General features: G+C 34.3%; 1 protein-coding gene across 2 annotated transcripts in view; it reads right to left on the minus strand.

Moving 5' to 3' along the window:
* The window catches only part of LOC123555065 (anosmin-1-like), a 51,091-nt gene that overhangs the window by 11,891 nt on the left and 20,287 nt on the right, over positions 1–18,913 (minus strand). The window contains exons 3-11 of one of the 2 annotated variants that reach the window (XM_045345610.2): positions 14,424–14,492; positions 11,925–12,135; positions 10,916–11,106; positions 9,188–9,317; positions 4,232–4,359; positions 3,799–3,876; positions 2,806–2,862; positions 2,041–2,134; positions 913–969 (exon numbers count right to left, since the gene is read on the minus strand). In XM_045345610.2, the coding sequence (XP_045201545.2) occupies positions 913–969; positions 2,041–2,134; positions 2,806–2,862; positions 3,799–3,876; positions 4,232–4,359; positions 9,188–9,317; positions 10,916–11,106; positions 11,925–12,135; positions 14,424–14,492 (1,015 nt within the window). The remainder of the gene's footprint in view (positions 1–912; positions 970–2,040; positions 2,135–2,805; positions 2,863–3,798; positions 3,877–4,231; positions 4,360–9,187; positions 9,318–10,915; positions 11,107–11,924; positions 12,136–14,423; positions 14,493–18,913) is intronic. The other variant, XM_045345612.2, reaches the window with a different exon arrangement.

Consider the following 18,913-nt stretch of genomic DNA (forward strand, 5'->3'; position numbering starts at 1 on the left):
ACCACGGACAGACTGACGGACAAGCGCGACTCCAATATAGCCCCCGACATAATTTGTATCTACTAGGAGTATAATAAAACTGTTGTTATAAAGACACATGTACTCTAATGAAATAATACAAAACTGTTCTGAGAATAAATTGTCTTATGGGTATAAAGGTACACTGCAAGACAAAGTGCCAAAAGTGTATATGGAATAAATAAATGGTTTGGTTTTCAGGTAGGGTCACAACAAGAAACAAGAATTAAAATTCAACAGCACTGCAATTCTGTAAAAAATCAAAACTCTGTTAGAAAATTATCGAACACAGAAAAAAACAGGACCCATTCAAATACGCACACTTAACTATATACAGCACAACGTGAAAGCATGCTATTCCCTGTAACACAAAATATCGAAATGAACTTTCGAACTCTTTGCTCTCTATTGTAAGAAAGATAAAACAATTTGAATGCAAACAATTAAGAAAATCTGTTGACAATACAAAAGCATGAAAAAATAAAAAACAAGAAAAAAAAGAAACCCTAAACGCAGGTATTATCCTTTTGGACCCTATATTCCAGGATAAGTTTGTCACTATCTCACCAAATAACAATTATCTCTTTTTTTGTCCAGAACTAGTAACAGGACAAAGATTTTTTTTTTTGATTTTTTTTTTACATATATGCCATGCCACCTTGAGATTCATGAATATCAAACTTTAGTACATTTGTGAAAGCCATTATAGTCTATTCCTAAATGGGGAAAACAAAAAACAGCATCAGTTTGGATTCAGTTTTGATTCATTGTATGATTATGTGAGATCAATCATGAATTATTTCATAAGTCAGAAGATTTCCTGTTAAAGCAAATTCCAAAGAACACAGTATAATATTACCACAAAAAATCAAACACATCCTGTACGTGTATTACCTGATGTTCTACTATCACCTACTAAAGTTGCAAATGAGCCATCTATGTAGGTTAGATCTACAAAATCATTGTTAACTTATCAATTACTGTTAAGCCTTTAACTATTGGAAACAACCGACAAACACAAAGCATTACCTTAACTAAACTTCATAAATTAGAAATTTGTTTGCAGGACATAATGTCCTAACTAAGTGATGTACAGGACACAGAATCTGATATCAAACCTTGGAAAGATTTATTAAACAGTGAATAAGTACTGCTCAAGTCCGAGAGTGAACAATTGCAGTGGAATTACTACATCCCAACTAGATGATCGTATAATACACCCGGTTTTATTCATTTTATGTTTTAACATCTTCAAAATCCCTGGGGAAATGTTGGTACCCTCGCCCTACCAGGCTGGAGCTCCAACCAATCCCTAAGGATTCTGCAGAATCTGATGTTAAAACATGAAAAATCATGTGTTATCCCAACATTAAACTACATTTTTGTCTATGCTTAAAAGTTATATTGTAGTTTGGGAAATTTCTGCAATGGATTTATTTTTTTGTACTATCAATGAGCAATGCCACTCACAAATTAAAGATATTCATAAACATGAAGCTGCATCATGTCCTAAAACACAAAAACACTTCCTGAATTCTTAGAACTGTGAGTAAGGTTGCTACTGTATAATGGAATCCCTGTCCAGGCACTGGAAATTTCTGAGCTGCTCCTGTGTCTCCCCCACCTAACCAAGCAGCCAGTTCTTCACTGTACAAATAGTTTCACACAATCTGTGCTGCACACCGGGCAACTTAAAGAATCACGCTGTCTATTCGTGAAGTGCTAGGCTAAATAAGCTAGACATGCTTGTATCTACAGAATGTCTCTCACTCTATTCTAGGGGCTTTTTATTGCTCTGTCCCTCTGGTCAGATTGCTCTCTGAACAAGTAGGGGATAAATTTGGCACCTTGAGTGGCTGTCTTTGTACAATGTAAAGCACTACTGAACATGTTTATCATGAAAAGAGCACTGAATAAATCTGGTATAATATAAATAATAAATCACTGAATAAAGCCTATGCAGAAATTAACCCAATCTACAATTCTATGATAAATGGTAAATTGTCACACATGAGCACAAACCTGGTTTAGCATTTGGTGGTGTGTAAGTAGTAATATCTTTGGATGTTTTGCTGCTACGTAGCTGCCTATTACCGTACTGTACAATTGCTTCAATCTGTAATATAGTAAAACTTATATCAGCTGCATGAAACATCTTTTAAGTGATCGCAAAAATTACAAAATAATGTGAAATCATTTAATCCTTACTGGTACCATGTTGGAAACAATTGATTTGGCCTTTGCGACCAGTGTAGATCATGATCAGCCTGCATATCCGTGCAATCTGATCATGATCTGCACTGTTTGTTATTCAGCCAGTATCTCTTTTGTAAGCACCCCTTTTCACACTTAACGGTACTGTCCAAATTGGAAGATGGACAAGTTCATTATAGAAATTTAGCAAGGTAAGTGTTAATTTCACGGTTTTGATCAAAATAACTATTTCATGGGGATATGAATCTGTGGATTTTAATTTCTGCATGTAAGATAAAGTGAATTTTGCTTTTTTAAATGGATTTAATTCTGTGGATTTAACTCAACTATAAAATTTACGAATATTAGTCTCCCACAAATATTAATGATTTCCCAGTATTCCCTTTTAGAATCAATTTTATGAAAACAATTTCTCTTATAAAATATGTGAAATGAATTCAACATCCCATCCTTACAATACTGAACATATTACTAACTTTAACACATTGTTTCTTAATATAAAAATATGTTTTAAATCATGACACAATTATGAATATATCACTCAAAATAACCATTTTTTATACAATCACTTACTTTTATATTGTAGGTGGTTCCAGGCTCAAGCTTCCTCAGTTTGAACTCATGTATGTGCTGAAATAAAAGCCAGTGGTTAATGTCTAATTTTGTCTTTAAATGGAGAGACTGCACACATGCATATAAATCTCACTAAAATAATTGTGTGGATTTGATGTTACAATATTTTGTACAGAAAGAAAATCATGATATTTAACATGTTTCCATGTACAGTCTAACCTGTTTTAAGCAGTCAGACAATGGAAAAGAGCAGATGACTGCTTCCTGGTAAGACAGGTGACCACTTATTGCAGGCAGATATCTTTCAGGACTTTTTTGAAAATATCATGCATGTTTATAAAATGTTGCCAATGTTTGTATAAAGAATCTCATATTACTGAATTGAAGATACATCTGGTATTTTAAGATTAACATCTGGTATTTTAAGATTAACAAAAAAATAAAAGGTATTCTTGACCAGGAGTCTAGAACTGAGTAAAAGCTGACTGTTAAATGGGGTCAGAGGATGCATCTGGGAATAAAAAACAGTGGCTGTAGATCGCATAAAGCAAAAAAATTTCAAAATCAAACTCTTATCATAACCTTGCATCTGTACAAGTATGTATTTTTTTTCTCTTTAGAAAAGACTAAAACTGCGCATTAATTAATACATATATTCAACAAAGTGTGAACTCTGAAAAACCCTAAAAAACACTTTCAAAGCATTAATACAGATACTGTCTTACACTTGATAAAACTCTTATGAAATCATCAATATTCTAGGGTGATAAATTTTTGTGGATTTCATGACTGTCAATCCCCTGAAATATCCAAACAAACAAACAAGTTTCTGAATTACTGTATCTTTAAAATTTGAAATCCACAATTCTCTTCCCACGAAATAGCCTTTTCTTGCCGACACCAAGAAATTTTATGCCGTTGAAATTCAATGATTTCACAATATATAATGCTGATATCACATTATCATCAACATTTACTTTTAATTATACTTACACCTTGAACACTTTTCTCAAAGAGTGGAATTTTTAACAGAACTGGACTTATTGTGGACAACCTTTTTACCCATGTGATCTGAAAGTAATAACCACTATGTTTGTTTCATGCTTAACATGTCATCCAAAGAGTATTCAAATAAATAATTATAAAATAGAGAACTGCATTTAAACACCATTTTACGGCAGTTGAACTTTGTTTGCTAGAATTCTCTGAGAAAAAATTATAACAAATCATTAGATATTATATATCCTTTGGCATACAGCTGCCATTTTATCTTTTTTCTTTTTGATGACACACGTTACTGGAATGAAGAAACATCTTATCTGAAATGTGGCAGCAATTTGTAATTTTGATAGTCCTGCTTTCATTTTGAAAAGTGGGCAAATGTTCGAAAATGAAACGCTTAAAATTTAATATTTAGACAATTTACCATATATTTCCATACTGGCAGGTCTGAGTATTTTGGCGGCTCCCAGTGTATTGTAAGATCAACATGGCCTTTACGAAGAGTAGTCACTCCTTCTGTGATGTTTTGTGGTGGCATTGGACGCTGAACACCTACAAATAAAAATAATAATCATCATTCTTTGTTTCAATGATGTAAGCAGTTTTAAATTTACCATTTTTTTGTTTCAATGATACAAGCTACTATCAGTATGAAGGAATTTAAAATTTCAAAAAATGTATTTGTTGTAGTCTATCATACTGATCAGAATATCTTCACCAAAGGGAGATAATAAAAAGCAACTGAGTGCAGTAAAATGATTAATTTCTTTGCTGTACAAATTCTCATTGATTTCACAGTTGAGTCATTCCAGATGAGTTTAGTTTTTTGATAATCAATGAATTAAAAATTCTGTCTGACTGTTTAATCTGTGTTCAGGTCAAGGTGGGATAATCCTAAAACCTTAATACCATAGACTGGGTAATATTCACGATGGTTTTGTTTTCGCTAAAATTCACAAAAGAATATGTGATCTGCAAATTCAAAATATTGCTGAATATCAATCTGCATCCTGTATGAAAGGCTATTACACAAACACATGTTGCGTGAATTATTTACACAGCAAAAAAATGGCTGCTAACCTAGCTTGAAATCACTAAACACAACCTACGCAAAACTTCATTAATGACAGCTCATCAAGACCAAACACCTCTCTCATTCTCTAAACCTAGGCTGATAAGTTGCTCTTTTCCGCTAAACAATATTCTTAGACTAGAAATACAATCTGCACCAACCCGCCAAAAGTGACGACTATATCGAGCTCACCGCAAGCGGGCTCGACAAAAATAAACCCCACTAAAGCCACATCCTCTATACAATAAACACAATTTTAGTATTCTCTAAGGGAGTTTGCAGAAGATTAGTTTGTCTATATGTCATTACAGATCTTCTTATGAAAAAAAAATCAGAATTTTATCAATCTGACTTTGTTTACAATGCAAGGACAAGATAACGGACCAGCGGTTCTAGCTTGCAGGATATCAACACAAACTATTACAAGCTTTTAATCCCGTAAACTGTGTTCTTCCTTAATCAATCAAACCTGGGGTAGATTAACACTGTCAAACTTATGTTCCGTAATGATAAAATGACATGCTCCCCATGAACTCTTGTCAAAAGAAACTGGGAGTGTTGTTTTCAGTCTAAATCATGATGTGACCTTGAACTTTAACCTTATCACCCAAACAAATGTATAGGTTACCATCAATAGACAATCATGCTATACAGTTTGATGGCCATAGGTATAAGCCTTTTCCATCTATTGATTTGAAACCATTTTGAGTCTCAAGTACTGTGACCTTGACTTTGACCCCATGACCTTAAAACAATAAAGGTCATCAACAAACCATAAATCATCAAAGAAATATCCTAATATGAACTTTGACTGTACTGGAACAAAGATGAATGATTAAGGCAAAAGAGCTTGCATAATTACAGTTGAAACATACATTTGATTAAATATTAGAAGCTACAAATGAAGTTTTAAAGGTGAAAAAATTATCTGGCTCCCCTCTGAACATTTTTACACTCCACAAAAACAAACAACCTTCTGTAAGCCAGAAGCACGCCTTCTTCACAGGAAAGGATTCAACCTTTGGTTTTAAAGGTTTTAATTCACATTCAAAATTAATGTGAGTGACATAAAGTCAGTGACCTTCAAAACATGGCCCTACAGGCTTTGCTTACACTGTTCCTTGACAAAGGAATGTTCTCCCAGTCACAGTTAGAGATGCCGGTACACTCAGATTATCTTTAAATGTCAGACATAAACCTATTTTTCTGTGCAATGCTTTGTAAACAAGTAATCTTGAAATTTTTTTTTTTTGTTCTGTTTTTTGTTGGAGTTTATGTCACACCATCATAATTACAGGTCATATGGTAACTTACCAGCTTTTCAGGGAGGAAGAACACAAGTGCAAGTTTGGGCATTATTTCAGGAATGGGCCGGCACATGAGTAGTACCAGTCGGACCCTAATAATAGTTTTCTCATGTGAGAGCTTGTTTATTTTGAGCTTAAAGCCATTTTTCAACAGTATTTCAGTTATGTAACGGCGGACAGTTAACCTAAAACAGGTGTTCCTGGACTATGTACCAGTACAAATCTGTTCTCCACAAGCAACTGCCAACTTTCCCACATGAATCAGAGGTGGAGGATAAATGATGTCAGACAAAATGTCTTTTATCAAATTGTTATGGACATAATACACCCCACCAGAGGATCGAACATATGATCCCACAATCAGTAGATCTATGTTCTCCCTACTGAGCTAAGTGGGCAGTCTTCTCACGTGAGAGAATTCTATACCCAAACAAGGTTTAAAACTAGTGGGGCAACTCATTAAATCTTATTCACTTTGCTAGAGGCCCGTTATAAAATATACAGATCAATTCTCCTACATTAATTGTTGAATCAGCACAAACCTATCTATTTTATTCCAAGATTTATATTATAATAGATTGCAAACAGTTGACAATATGCAATGAGATATGGCATTTTTGTTAACAATTTATCTTACTTTAGTAAATAATTTGGTTAACCCTTATTATGCTGGCAACGACTGCACATCTGTGCAGTCTGATCGAGATATACACTGTTTGCCATTCAGTTTGTATCTTTTTGGTAAACACCCCTTTAACAGTTAATGGTACTGTCCAAACTGCAAGATGGACAAGTTCATTATAGAAATTTACCATGGTAAGTTTAAAAAAAATTGAAACCATGTAATTTCACTGGCAAAAAATGTGGTCAAACTGATTATTACATGGGAGCTAATGTTTGCTGATTTCAATGTTTAATGATTTAACCTTTAGCCTGCTGGCGGCGAGTTATTCTGCCTTTGCGACCAGTGCAGACCAAGATCAGCCTGCACATCCGTGCAGGCTAATCATGGTCTGCACTGTTCGCTATTCAGTCAGTAAATTTTAAGTGAACACCCCTTCTAATAATAAATGGTATTGCCCAAATTGAATGATAAACCAATCCATTATAGAAATTTAGCAGGGTAGAGGTTAACTAAATAACAAGGCATTTTTGTTTTTCATTGTGATTTAATTTTCATGAATTGACAATACCTAAAATTCCACGAAAATAAGTGCCTCATGAATATTTATGATCTCACAGTATAAACCTGCACTTCAACATAAACAAATATATCATAAAATATGATTAATTACTCGAATATTCATAAGATATCGGAGGTAATCTCTTTCATTTTTTTTTTTTATTTCTTTTACAGAAATGATGAATGGCTTTTATAAACAGTCTTTTTCTTTATACTATAAGGTTTTATCTTTTGATTTTTTTTTTTGTTGGGTTTAGGACATACGGCAACTTTCTGAGAAACAAGAGCTATATGTAAGACAGCAAAATATTATTGCTCGACTATTCGAATTGTTGTCCCAGTGGCAGGAGTATTACCCTAAATGTTAAAATATCTATAGTTTCAATCCAGTATCTTCATTAGCATTGGAGATAGTAACTTGCATGCAAAACTTTATGCAAAACTTTAACCAGAAGTGTTTAAATTCAAAAGGGGACATCATTTTGCACAATATGTAAGAGTTATGGAACCTGATGCTATAACCTAGTTTTATAAACCTGAAGAAACCTGTGAAGTTTCAATTCAATATTTGCAGGAGTTTTTTAAACAGTAACTTGCATGAAAAACTTTAACCAAAATTTTCTTTGTCCAAAAGGGGGCATAATTTATCTAAAATATATGTCAGAGTTATGGGACTGATTTCCATCATCTAGTTTTATAGTGCCCAAAACATGTGTGAACACACACTGAGATTGGTAATTGACCAAGCAAACAGAAATTTAAAAAGTAAGTTTCTGAAAAAAGCCTTTTGCCTTTAAATGGTAGCTATACTTGCTCGCAAAACTTTAACCAATGTGTGACGTTGAAAGCCGACACTAATCCCAGGGTGAGCAGAATATCTTGGACTATTCTTTGAATAGTAGAGCTAAAACCTTCACTCCTGAAGCCATATCTTACGCTTTCCGGTGACACCTTGTGCTCATTAGGTGAAAGATATTTCAATCTTAAACTGAAACTGAATGTCCTCGAATGGGCTAATCATCCCAAGTTATTATTCACCATGTTTTATCGGCCCTGAACTACAAACTGATGTATTATCTACATTGTCAATCATTCTTCAAGGTCAGAATTCATAATCTACTGCAGATTCACCTAATCCATAACAGAGTTTTTAGTGAATTGTTGCTTTATTTTGAAGCTTTATACCATCCTAAAGTTCTCCGTAGGTGGTTGTATTTTCTGAATAGCTTTAATGATGTCAGTTTTATGGTCAAACAGGTATTTTTCCCCCATGTAAAAATTTTCTGCCGAATTCACAATTTCAAAAAAAAAAAATTTTACAAAACGTTTTGCATGGAAATATTGCTATGATGTTAACTACGATATCCTGAAAGTTTAATAACAATATATCTATTCATAAATAATCAAAATTGATCTTTTTGATTTTGATGTCAAAAATGGCTGAAATACAATCAAAATTGCTTTTTGACAGTAGAAGCTATTTTGAAAAAAAAGAAAAGAGTTTTTTTCCAACATCTTCAGAGTTCTTTAAAGTGGTGTGTTTTATCAATGGTGTTTTATTAGATTTAAAGTAAAATTGAGGAGAAAATCTTGTTACAGAAAAATGCAGATCAAACAGTAGGTGCAATCTGTCAGGCTAAACTGGCATTTATGCAACTGCCTGGATTTAAATTCTAAACATGCACTATTCAAAACTTTTGTCTTTTAGTTAAGAATAAATATTTTACATATACTGTAACAGAGGCTTCAATAAAACAGACATCAAAAAAAAGTAATTAATGACACTTATACTTGATCAGCAGTTAGAAATATACGTACGTCTTGATGATTTAAATGGTGGTGATGGCGAAGAATATCCCTGAGTTCCACTAGATGTTACTGCCGCAACACGATACTGGTACCAATGTCCAGCATGAATCTTTCTCAATAATATTTGTTTGGACAAAGTCTGTAATAAACAAAGAACAGATATCTCAGAAGGCAAGAAAATCATAAAATTATCATACCATCAACTGGCACCCTAGAAGTAACAAATCAAAAGTTTTACTTTAAATCTAATATTAAATCACCACTCCAGTACATTTTCCATAACTGCATCCAAAGGGCCATTATCATCAGTTTGAGAAACATTTACATATCTGTGACTTTTGACCTTATAAAACAGCATGATATGCGATATTGATTCCACAACACAGGCGGTAAAAATACTTTAAAGTGGAAGATACAACCATTCTAGGTGGTAAAAAGAATTTTGACATGTAAGACCCAGCTTTCTTAGTCTGTATACTTTTCTTTTATGTAACAAAACTACTGTGTTCTGTCAAGGAAACTGCCTCCTCTCTGACGGAATCAGGACGACGAAGCACAAGATCACCCTGACAAAACTGTGAAGTAATTTTGTGCCTGCCATCATGGTCTAGCACTTCGGCACTGTGGACTCGCTCTTCAACATTGTAATCCAATATAAGCGAAAGAAGGCAATGGCCCTAACAGAACACCATATATCTTAACTGCAACATTTAACACACATTTTTGTAAATGCCAATCAAATACAGCTTTGACACAGTTGAACATTCCCAGTTATTTATCATAAATTTGCACTTCAACCCATACGCAACAACAGTAAAATGTTATATTTACACATTATGACATTCCCACCAACATTCTGTGCTATGATCAATATTAAAATGAGCCACGCCATAAGAAAACCAACATAGTGCGTTTGCGACCAGCATGGATCCAGACCAGCCTTCGCATCCGTGCAGTCTGGTCAGGATCCATGCTGTTCCCTGATGGTTTCTCTTATTGCAATAGGCTTTGAAAGTGAACAGCATGGATCCTGACCAGACTGCACGGATGCGCAGGCTGGTCTGGATCCATGCTGGTCGTAAACGCACTATGTTGGTTTTCTCATGGCGCGGCTCAATGTTTTAATGTTTTTTTTCCTGACACACAATTCTGGCAACCCATCAAAACTGCATTTCATGCCATTTGTCCCAACTTAAAGCATTTTAGATCCTATTTTATACTACTTTTTGTTTACAAAATATCTCTGTTTCTAAACAAAAATCATTTCATATAAAGACATTTCAAATATTGTTAAAATATTTTGTATGCATGTGCGTCATTTATTTTTTACTCCACAAATTGAACATGTTTATAAGAAGTTCTGTTTCCAAACATCTTATTTCCATTTCTAATTAACATTGGTAAAAAACCATTCTGCAGAATTTGTTTCAATCAACAGGATGCAAAATGACTTTCTGTTCTATTTGATCTTGACTGCAATTTTAACACGTAATTATTGTCAATCTTGTATGATTTATCTGACTTGTTATTTACTTATCTGAAATCACAGTAACACAGGCATTATTGAGCTTATTTGGCAATGTACAATGAGGTCCCAGGTGCTTTTTACAGCATCATTTCTGACACAGAAGGTCACCTAGTAGAAATAAGACCTTCTGCAATTCAAAAAAATTTCCAACCTTTGGGGAACGGCTTTCAGTCAGTGCGTATTTTAAAAGCCAAAAATATTTTAATCACCATAAAGGCAGTTTTCCATGGAGTATTATCATTCCAGACTGGTTTCAGGCTTGTTGTGTTTCTGTGTTCCAGCACATACAACACAATGCCAGGAACCTTTCTGTTAACTGAAGGCAAGATCCAGGACAACTTGAGTGCTCTCCCCTGTCTACGCTCTTCACAAGTAAAGTTGGAGGGAACTTCTGGTAAATCTACAACAGAAAATTTCCAAATTTTAACATAAATATGTATCACTGATTTAAAATACTTACTTTGTATGTCAATATTATCTAACTTCTACTTTTAGTATGGTATACGCACATAGATTTGGTGTAGATGTGGTGTCCCCAAGCTGTATTTTTCTCAAAGCAGCTTTACCCTATACCAAATGTATTAAGTTCAGTGAGATCATTCTTAAAAAAAAACTTTTGCCTCTCTATCACTTAGACCATAAAATTTTGGTCTGCAGTTAAAATGATCAAGCTACACTCGTATTCACAACACATTTTCAGTCTCAGCCAATTGGATAATGAAACTTACTCATTTATATCTGAAATGACTGTTTAAAACTGAATGTAAAGTTAGTGAATATTTTCAAGTGACTATTCAGTATTAATGGTCAGTCTCAACTGGAATTTAATCCTGAGTCCTAGTAAAATTTACTTTTAAAATTTCAGTCTCAAACTCAGCTGAGACTGGTGAACATGGTACCTTTTCTGTAAGGCAGACATGTACCATTGCATTACTTAAAGCTTTGACATCAAATGTTATTTCTTCTATAGATGTAAGTATCTTCAACCTATAGCCCTTTCGCGGCAATTGATTTTGCCTTTGCGACCAGTGCAGACCAAGATCTGTCTGTACATACGTGCAGTCTGATCATGGTCTGCACTGTTTGCTATTCAGCCACTAAATTTTCAGTGAACACCCCTTTGAATAATAAGTGGAACTACCCAAATTCCATGATGGACAAGTCCATTTTAGAAATATAGCAGGGTAAAGGTTTAATGACAAAGGTTTATCTACTTACTGTGGTTAGTATAATCTGGTGTTCTACAAACGTATCCGCACAGGTTTGGACAGCATTTGGTGTGCTCTCCACAATCGCCATCTACCCTGCAGGAAGCCAGGCACACAGCTTCAAACCCTATAGCCGTCTCAGGTCTCGGACAATCCCCCGCCTTATAGGTACTAGTATAATACAGAAACTCACATGAATTTTCACACTCAGACTCATTTTCCTGCAAAAAAAAAATTAAGAAAGTTGAAATGAAATGTATCTGCAAGAAATATTGTTGACTGCTAAATTTGAAAAATTATAATTACTACAGAAAATCAAACTATAAAGTCTCAGTAATAAAGCCAGGCCAGCATGTGAGTTCTGAGGGAAGTCTCAGAATACAGGATGAAAATACAACTTTTGAACTTCAAGGAGAAACAGCCTTACAGCAAAATGCTTTGATTTTGAGACTGGTCCCATAATTTAAGATCCAGAGATGCTTTAAAGTCTTAAGACTGGTTCCTCAATATACAACCAAGAGATGATTCGATTCTGAGACTGGTTCCCCAACATGAGACCCTGAGATACTTCAATTCTTAGACTGGTTCCTCAATAGGTGACCCAAAGATGTTTAGATTTTGAGACTGATTCCCTAACATGACTCTGAGATACTTCAATTTGTTAGACTGGTTTCTCAACATGAGACCCAGAGGTGCATAGAATTTGAGATTGGTTCCCCAACATAAGACCCTGAGATACTTCAATTCTTTGACTGGTTCCTCTATCAATAGGTGACCCACAGATGCTTTGATTTTGAGACTGGTTGACCCTAACACGAGACCCAACTCATCCACAGATAAAGGTTCATCAAAAAAACTTTCCTTGTCAACTTGCTCAAAAAAATATAATTTTATCAACAACACACACTAGCCTTACAGTATTTTATCTTTTATATTTTTGATAGACATTTTAATCTATACTTTGAGTAAATTGATGATTCAATATTTTACTGATACAGATCTTGATCACACAGCTGGTCACGCAACATTAACCATGCAAAAAAACTGCTTAAACATTACCTTTTAACAGAAACACCTATATCAATGTGCAAATCAATATAGCTTTTTAAAGCTCTGATTGAAAATTATAAAATTTCGTTATCTCTTAAGTGCATTAAAATCACATAAAATATAGAGAATAACTGCTAAATTTGTATTTTATTATAAATTTATAAAAAAAAACTACATGATGCATAGACCTATCAGTTACAATTTAATGACATACCCCAGGTGTGTCCTACATTTATAAAACATAGGGGCCTTATTCTGCATCACCAATATATCAGATTGAAAAGTTTCTGAATTTAAAATGCATTTAATCATGTTTTGCAAGGCACTGGTATGGAGTGCCATTTAGGACATCACAAAATAGTGAATTACTAGTAATACAGGCCACCGTATACATAGGAATATTTAATAATTGCTTCGTATGACTGACACAGGTAGAATCATTGGTTTAATTAGTGTGGGAAGACCCCACTGTGCATCTTCAATTTTTTTTTTTTTTGGAATTAATGTCGTTCCGACACATGATGGGTCATGTGGCGACATTCCAACTTTAATGGTGGAGGAAGACCCCAAGTGCCCCTCCGTGCATTATTTCATCACGAGCGGGCACCTGGGTAGAACCACCGACCTTCCGTAAGCCAGCTGGATGGCTTCCTCACATGAAGAATCCAACCCCCCAAGTGAGGCTCAAACCCACATCGATGAGGGGCAAGTGATTTGAAGTCAGCGACCTTAACCACTCGGCCACGGAGGCCCCTTGTGCATCTTCAAGAATTCATAAAATTATCTTGTGTAAGCTTGCGGTATTCTGGTTAGATAATTATGAATGTACAATCCTTTTACTATTACGATTATAAATTTTTTGACCCTGTCCTCCTTGTTTGCTTATACTTTAAGCAAAATTTCTCAGTTAAATAAAAAGGGGCAACATTTTGACAAATAAAAGAACTATATTATTTATTAAAACTATTATGTAACTTCCCCTATAAAGTCATCTCATGCAAGGTGCCGAAGACAAATGTAAAGTTTAAAAACATTTGGCCTTGTATTTTTTGTGGAACCTGCTTACATACAAAACTTTAACCTGAAATTCTAAGTTGAAAAGGGGCATAATTTTGACAAAATAAAAGCTAGAGTTATGTAACTTGTCCTGGGATGGCGTCTCATGATGTCAAAGACGTGAACTTTGAATGTATTTTCATTTAAAATCATTAATGTCCCAACAACATGTGCATGTCCACTTCATGTTTGGTGATGTATACCAAAGTTCATTTCAACTGGATGAAAACTGTAATACGAGTCAGTACACAAGGAAGTATGATGGTTGGCCTAACAGACAGTTTAAACACTATATATGCCTCCTGGCTCTCTGACACGGGATGTGTACGTGGAGGGGACTGGGTGTATGTGGAGTGGCTGGGGGGGAGGGGGTGCATAAAGATTTATGGTTCTGCCAACTTACCAGACAATTCTCTTTTATACAGTTATGTTGAACATTTTTACTATCACTCATAACACAGGGTTTCATGCACTGAAAATAGAAAATAAACACGAAATGAAAATGATGTATAAAATGAATCAATGTAACAGCAATGCACCTGGTAAAAAGGACAACATTACTGTAGACTGGTACTTTTAATAATGTTTCTCTAGCCTGTCTCAGCTTAGCTAAACTAGGAGAGTGCATATCTACGGATTGTGGGGGCCAGGAGTTCAAGCCTCGGGCATTTAGGAGCATGTTCTCCATGATGATCTAATGGAAGACTGTGTGTCTGAAGTCATCCATCATCCACCTCTGATTCATGTGGAGAAGTTGGCAGTTATTAGCGGAGATCAAGTTAGTAATGGTACAGAATCCAGGATTACACAACAATTATGGAATACCAGAGAGACTGAACAAATTCTATGGTAGTATGTTGAGAACAAATTTCATTCAGATTAAACTATCTTGAATGCATGTTGTTTTTCTTGAGTGCATGACATTACATCTCAAAATATTATCACAAGCACTCTAGTCATTATTTTGAGTACAAGCCTTAATATCTTAAGTGCTAGGCTTACAATTTTGAGCACACATTTTTTTTTCTTTGAGCACTCACTTGAACTAAGTTGCCATTGGCTCTAGCTGATACATTAAGTGAATTTGAGAAGATATGACAACACAAACACGGCTCAAGAAAATATGTAAAGTGCTTGAGATATGAAATGGAGCTTTCAAGATATTTTATTCAATCATAACAAGACTGATTTTCAAAACATGCACACAGAATGGAGCTCAAACTCATTACCCCAAAATAATATTAAAAGGATGTAATTTGTAAAGAAATTCCGTGTCTTAAAATTTTACTTCTTACAGTCTGTATAGTCAATTAGGTATAAATGTATAATAAAATAAAGATGTTCTAATATAAAATCTTAAAGAACTGAAAATCTGAGCTGTGTATGAGTCTTGTGTGCAACACATGGTTCCATTATGGAAAACATACAAATAATTTCAAAATCTTTTACTTGATGGCAGAGTTATTATGAATTGGACGAAAATCAGGACAAACTGACAAAGGGATGATTTTCAATCAGTAAAGGATTAATAAACACCTTTTTAATAGCTGTATTTATTTACCTGTAAATCAATTAATAATTAAAATGTCAACCTTTATCTTCACAGGCCTAACAAAATGCTGACAAACTTGTCAATATTATTTTTTTGTTTTTCGATATTTTGTGATAGGTGACACTAATTCCGTCACTCTGTTGCATTGTTTCGTAGAATTGTTTTGAATGCACAAGTCACGGCGGAGGGTAGAAGTCGCACAGGTGTCACCATTTATCTGATCACCTGTATTTCAGAAAAACGTGTCAAAATGTTGTGTATATTTGTATAGGATATAAACACAAGGCCCTGACCTGATAAAATCAAATACTGTACACTGAATTTGATAAAGACCTGTCCATATATCCTACCTAAAGATGTCAACTGACATTACGAGAAAGGTGAACCGTTTTTTATAACACGGTCGGACGATGACTTACGCTCATTATGCAGCATTACCCCAGTGTAGTTTTTTTCTGTTCAAAAGAATCTATAGACACTTAAACCAATTTTCTCTTGATTTATAAGAGTGTAAAATTATTTTTCTCAAATTGTTAAACGTTAGATTTTCTCTCCATTATTCTCATTTGTTGTTTTATTGTGTATGTAAACTTTTATCACTTGTGCTTGCACCAATTATTTTATCGGGCAATTTTGCCAGGTCACTTGTTAATTAATTCATAGTTTTTAAAATAAATGATTTTAAATTTACTTTTTCATATAATAAATTTTTGACACTGAACTCTTTTAAATACCAGCTATTAAAGTTGCAAGTAATTATCACGAATTTGACCAATTAATTATGTTAATGTACTGTTTTATTAAATTTTTTGTTCTGACAAAAGTATATTTTTTGAACATTATATTCATGGCTGTTGGGTGTTTCTGAACTCCATTCATTGATACTAAATATACTCTATAACAGTATAAAGTCTTTTGGCGTCCTTTTAAAATAATCACTCTGTAGGTCGCCCATTTATCTGTTTTTCTGTGTCCGCACAACTTATCTTATCTAGGCAACATTTTTATATCTATTTATCAGATTTTGATCTTTATACAATGACAAACATTTAAACACTGAATTGCAGTGCAGTGTACAAGAACCATAATTCTATCACGCTCATTTTTCAAATTTATCTCCCTTTATAAAACTCACTTTAATTTAATGGGCATAAATTTGAAAGGAATTTATTAAAACTGCAAACAATAAATTGAAGACATTAAGGTTAACAGTAGCGTATATGAACCATAACTCTACAATGACTTATGTCAATTTTTTAAATTTACTCAAATAACTTTTGTCCTGAAAGTAACTGTTTTTCAAAACAATTTTTGAGAACTTCAAAACCATGAACTCTTACAACCTTGGCTTCCTTTTTTAATTATCTCCCTTGGTTAAATTTAGGCCTTTTGCTGAATATGACCTTTCTGGTATGGGCTGCAACAGGCTACATCATAATTATAGAGCTGCACAAACCTTTTGCTTTGCATGTCATCTGAACATCCATGCATTTAAACAATTGTTAAGTTACTATCACCATTGTATTACATTTTGAAATAAGTTATTAAATACCATTAAACAAAAACTGATGTTCTGATTTTTGCAGAGTTTTAAAGGCACTGACCTCCAGATTTGGCTAAAATTAATCTTTCTTTCAAACTGAAGTTTAGTCATATTATGAACATCAGAATAGGGAGTTTTTTAAAAAAAATATTTTAACAAGAGGGCCATGAAGGCCCTGTATCGCACACCTGACCTACTGACCTAAAGTTCATCAAGATTAACATTCTGACCAAGTTTCATTAAGATATGGTCATAAATGTGGCCTCTAGAGTGTTAACTAGTTTTTCCTTTAATTTGATCTAGTGACCTAGTTTTTGATCCCACATGATCCAGATTCGAATTTCACCTAAAGATCATCAAGATTAACATTCAGACCAAGTTTCATGAAGATACAGCCATAAATGTGGCTTCTAGATTGTTAACAAGCTTTACTTTTGATTTGACCTAGTGACCTAGTTTTTGACCCCACCTGACCCAGATTCGAACTTAACCTTAAAATCATTAAGATTAACATTTTGACCAAGTTTCATAAAGATATGGTCATAAATGTGGTCTCTAGAGTGCTCACTAGCTTTTCCTTTGATTTAACCTGGTGACCTAATTTCTGACCCTACATGACACAGATTCCAGCCTGGCCTAAAGATCATCAAGATTAACATTTAGACCAAGTTTCATGAAGATACAGACATAAATTGGACCTCTAGATTGTTAACAAGTTTTACCTTTGATTTGACCTGGTGACCTAGTTTTTGATCCCACCTGACCCAAATTGAAACCTGACCTAAAGATCTCCAAGATTAACATTCTGACCAAGTTTTATTAAGATATGGTCATAAATGTGGCCTCTAGAGTTTTAAGTAGCTTTTCCTTTGATTTGATCTGGTGACCTAGAGTTTTTAACCCCACCTGATCCAGATTTTATCTTTACCTAAAGATCATCAAGATTAACATTCTGACTAAGTTTCATGAAGATATTATAAGTCATAAATGTGAAATCTAGAGTGTTAACAAGCTTTTCCTTTGATTTGACCTGCTGACCTAGTTTTTGACCAAACCTAACCCAGATTTAAATTTGACCTAAAGATCATCAAGGTTAACGTTCCAACTGAGTTTCATTAAGATATGGTCATAAATGTGGCCTCTAGAGTGTTAACAAGCTTTTCCTTTGATTTGACCTGGTGACCTAGTTTTTGACCGCACATGACCAAGATTCAAACCTGACCTAACGATTATCAAGATTAATATTCTGACCAAGTTACATGAAGAAACAATCATAAATGTGGCCTCTAGTGTTAACAAGCTTTTCCTCTGATTCGACCTGCAGACCTAGTTTTTGACCCCAGATGACCCAATATTGCTCTCCTCCAAGATTTTATTGAGGGTAACATTCTGACCAAGTTTCATTAAGATTGGGCCGAAATAGTGACCTCTTGAGTGTTAACAGTCAAATTGTTGACGATGACGGACACAGGGCGCACACAAAAGCTCACCTTGAGCACTTCCTGCTCAGGTGAGCTAAAAAGTCCAAATCAAGAAGAAGAAAAAAGACTGCATCGGAAAAACCTCGGACTGTGGCAGCAATAAAGACATTTTCCTGTCCTCATAACCAATAGGGCTATAGCAGAGTTAGTGAATTATGACTTCAAAATACAGATATTTATAACTGAGACAGTTTCCTGGAGTAAAGTGTTACAAACCCTTTTCGATTTTCATCGTAAAAAGTAGTAAATACAGAAAATTCTCATGTGTTTCCAACATATAGTTTTTCAGTAGTTAAATTTTAAAGCCTTATTAAGAA

This window comes from Mercenaria mercenaria, chromosome 7, assembly GCF_021730395.1.
Source record: "Mercenaria mercenaria strain notata chromosome 7, MADL_Memer_1, whole genome shotgun sequence".
Taxonomy (NCBI): Eukaryota; Metazoa; Mollusca; class Bivalvia; order Venerida; family Veneridae; genus Mercenaria; species Mercenaria mercenaria.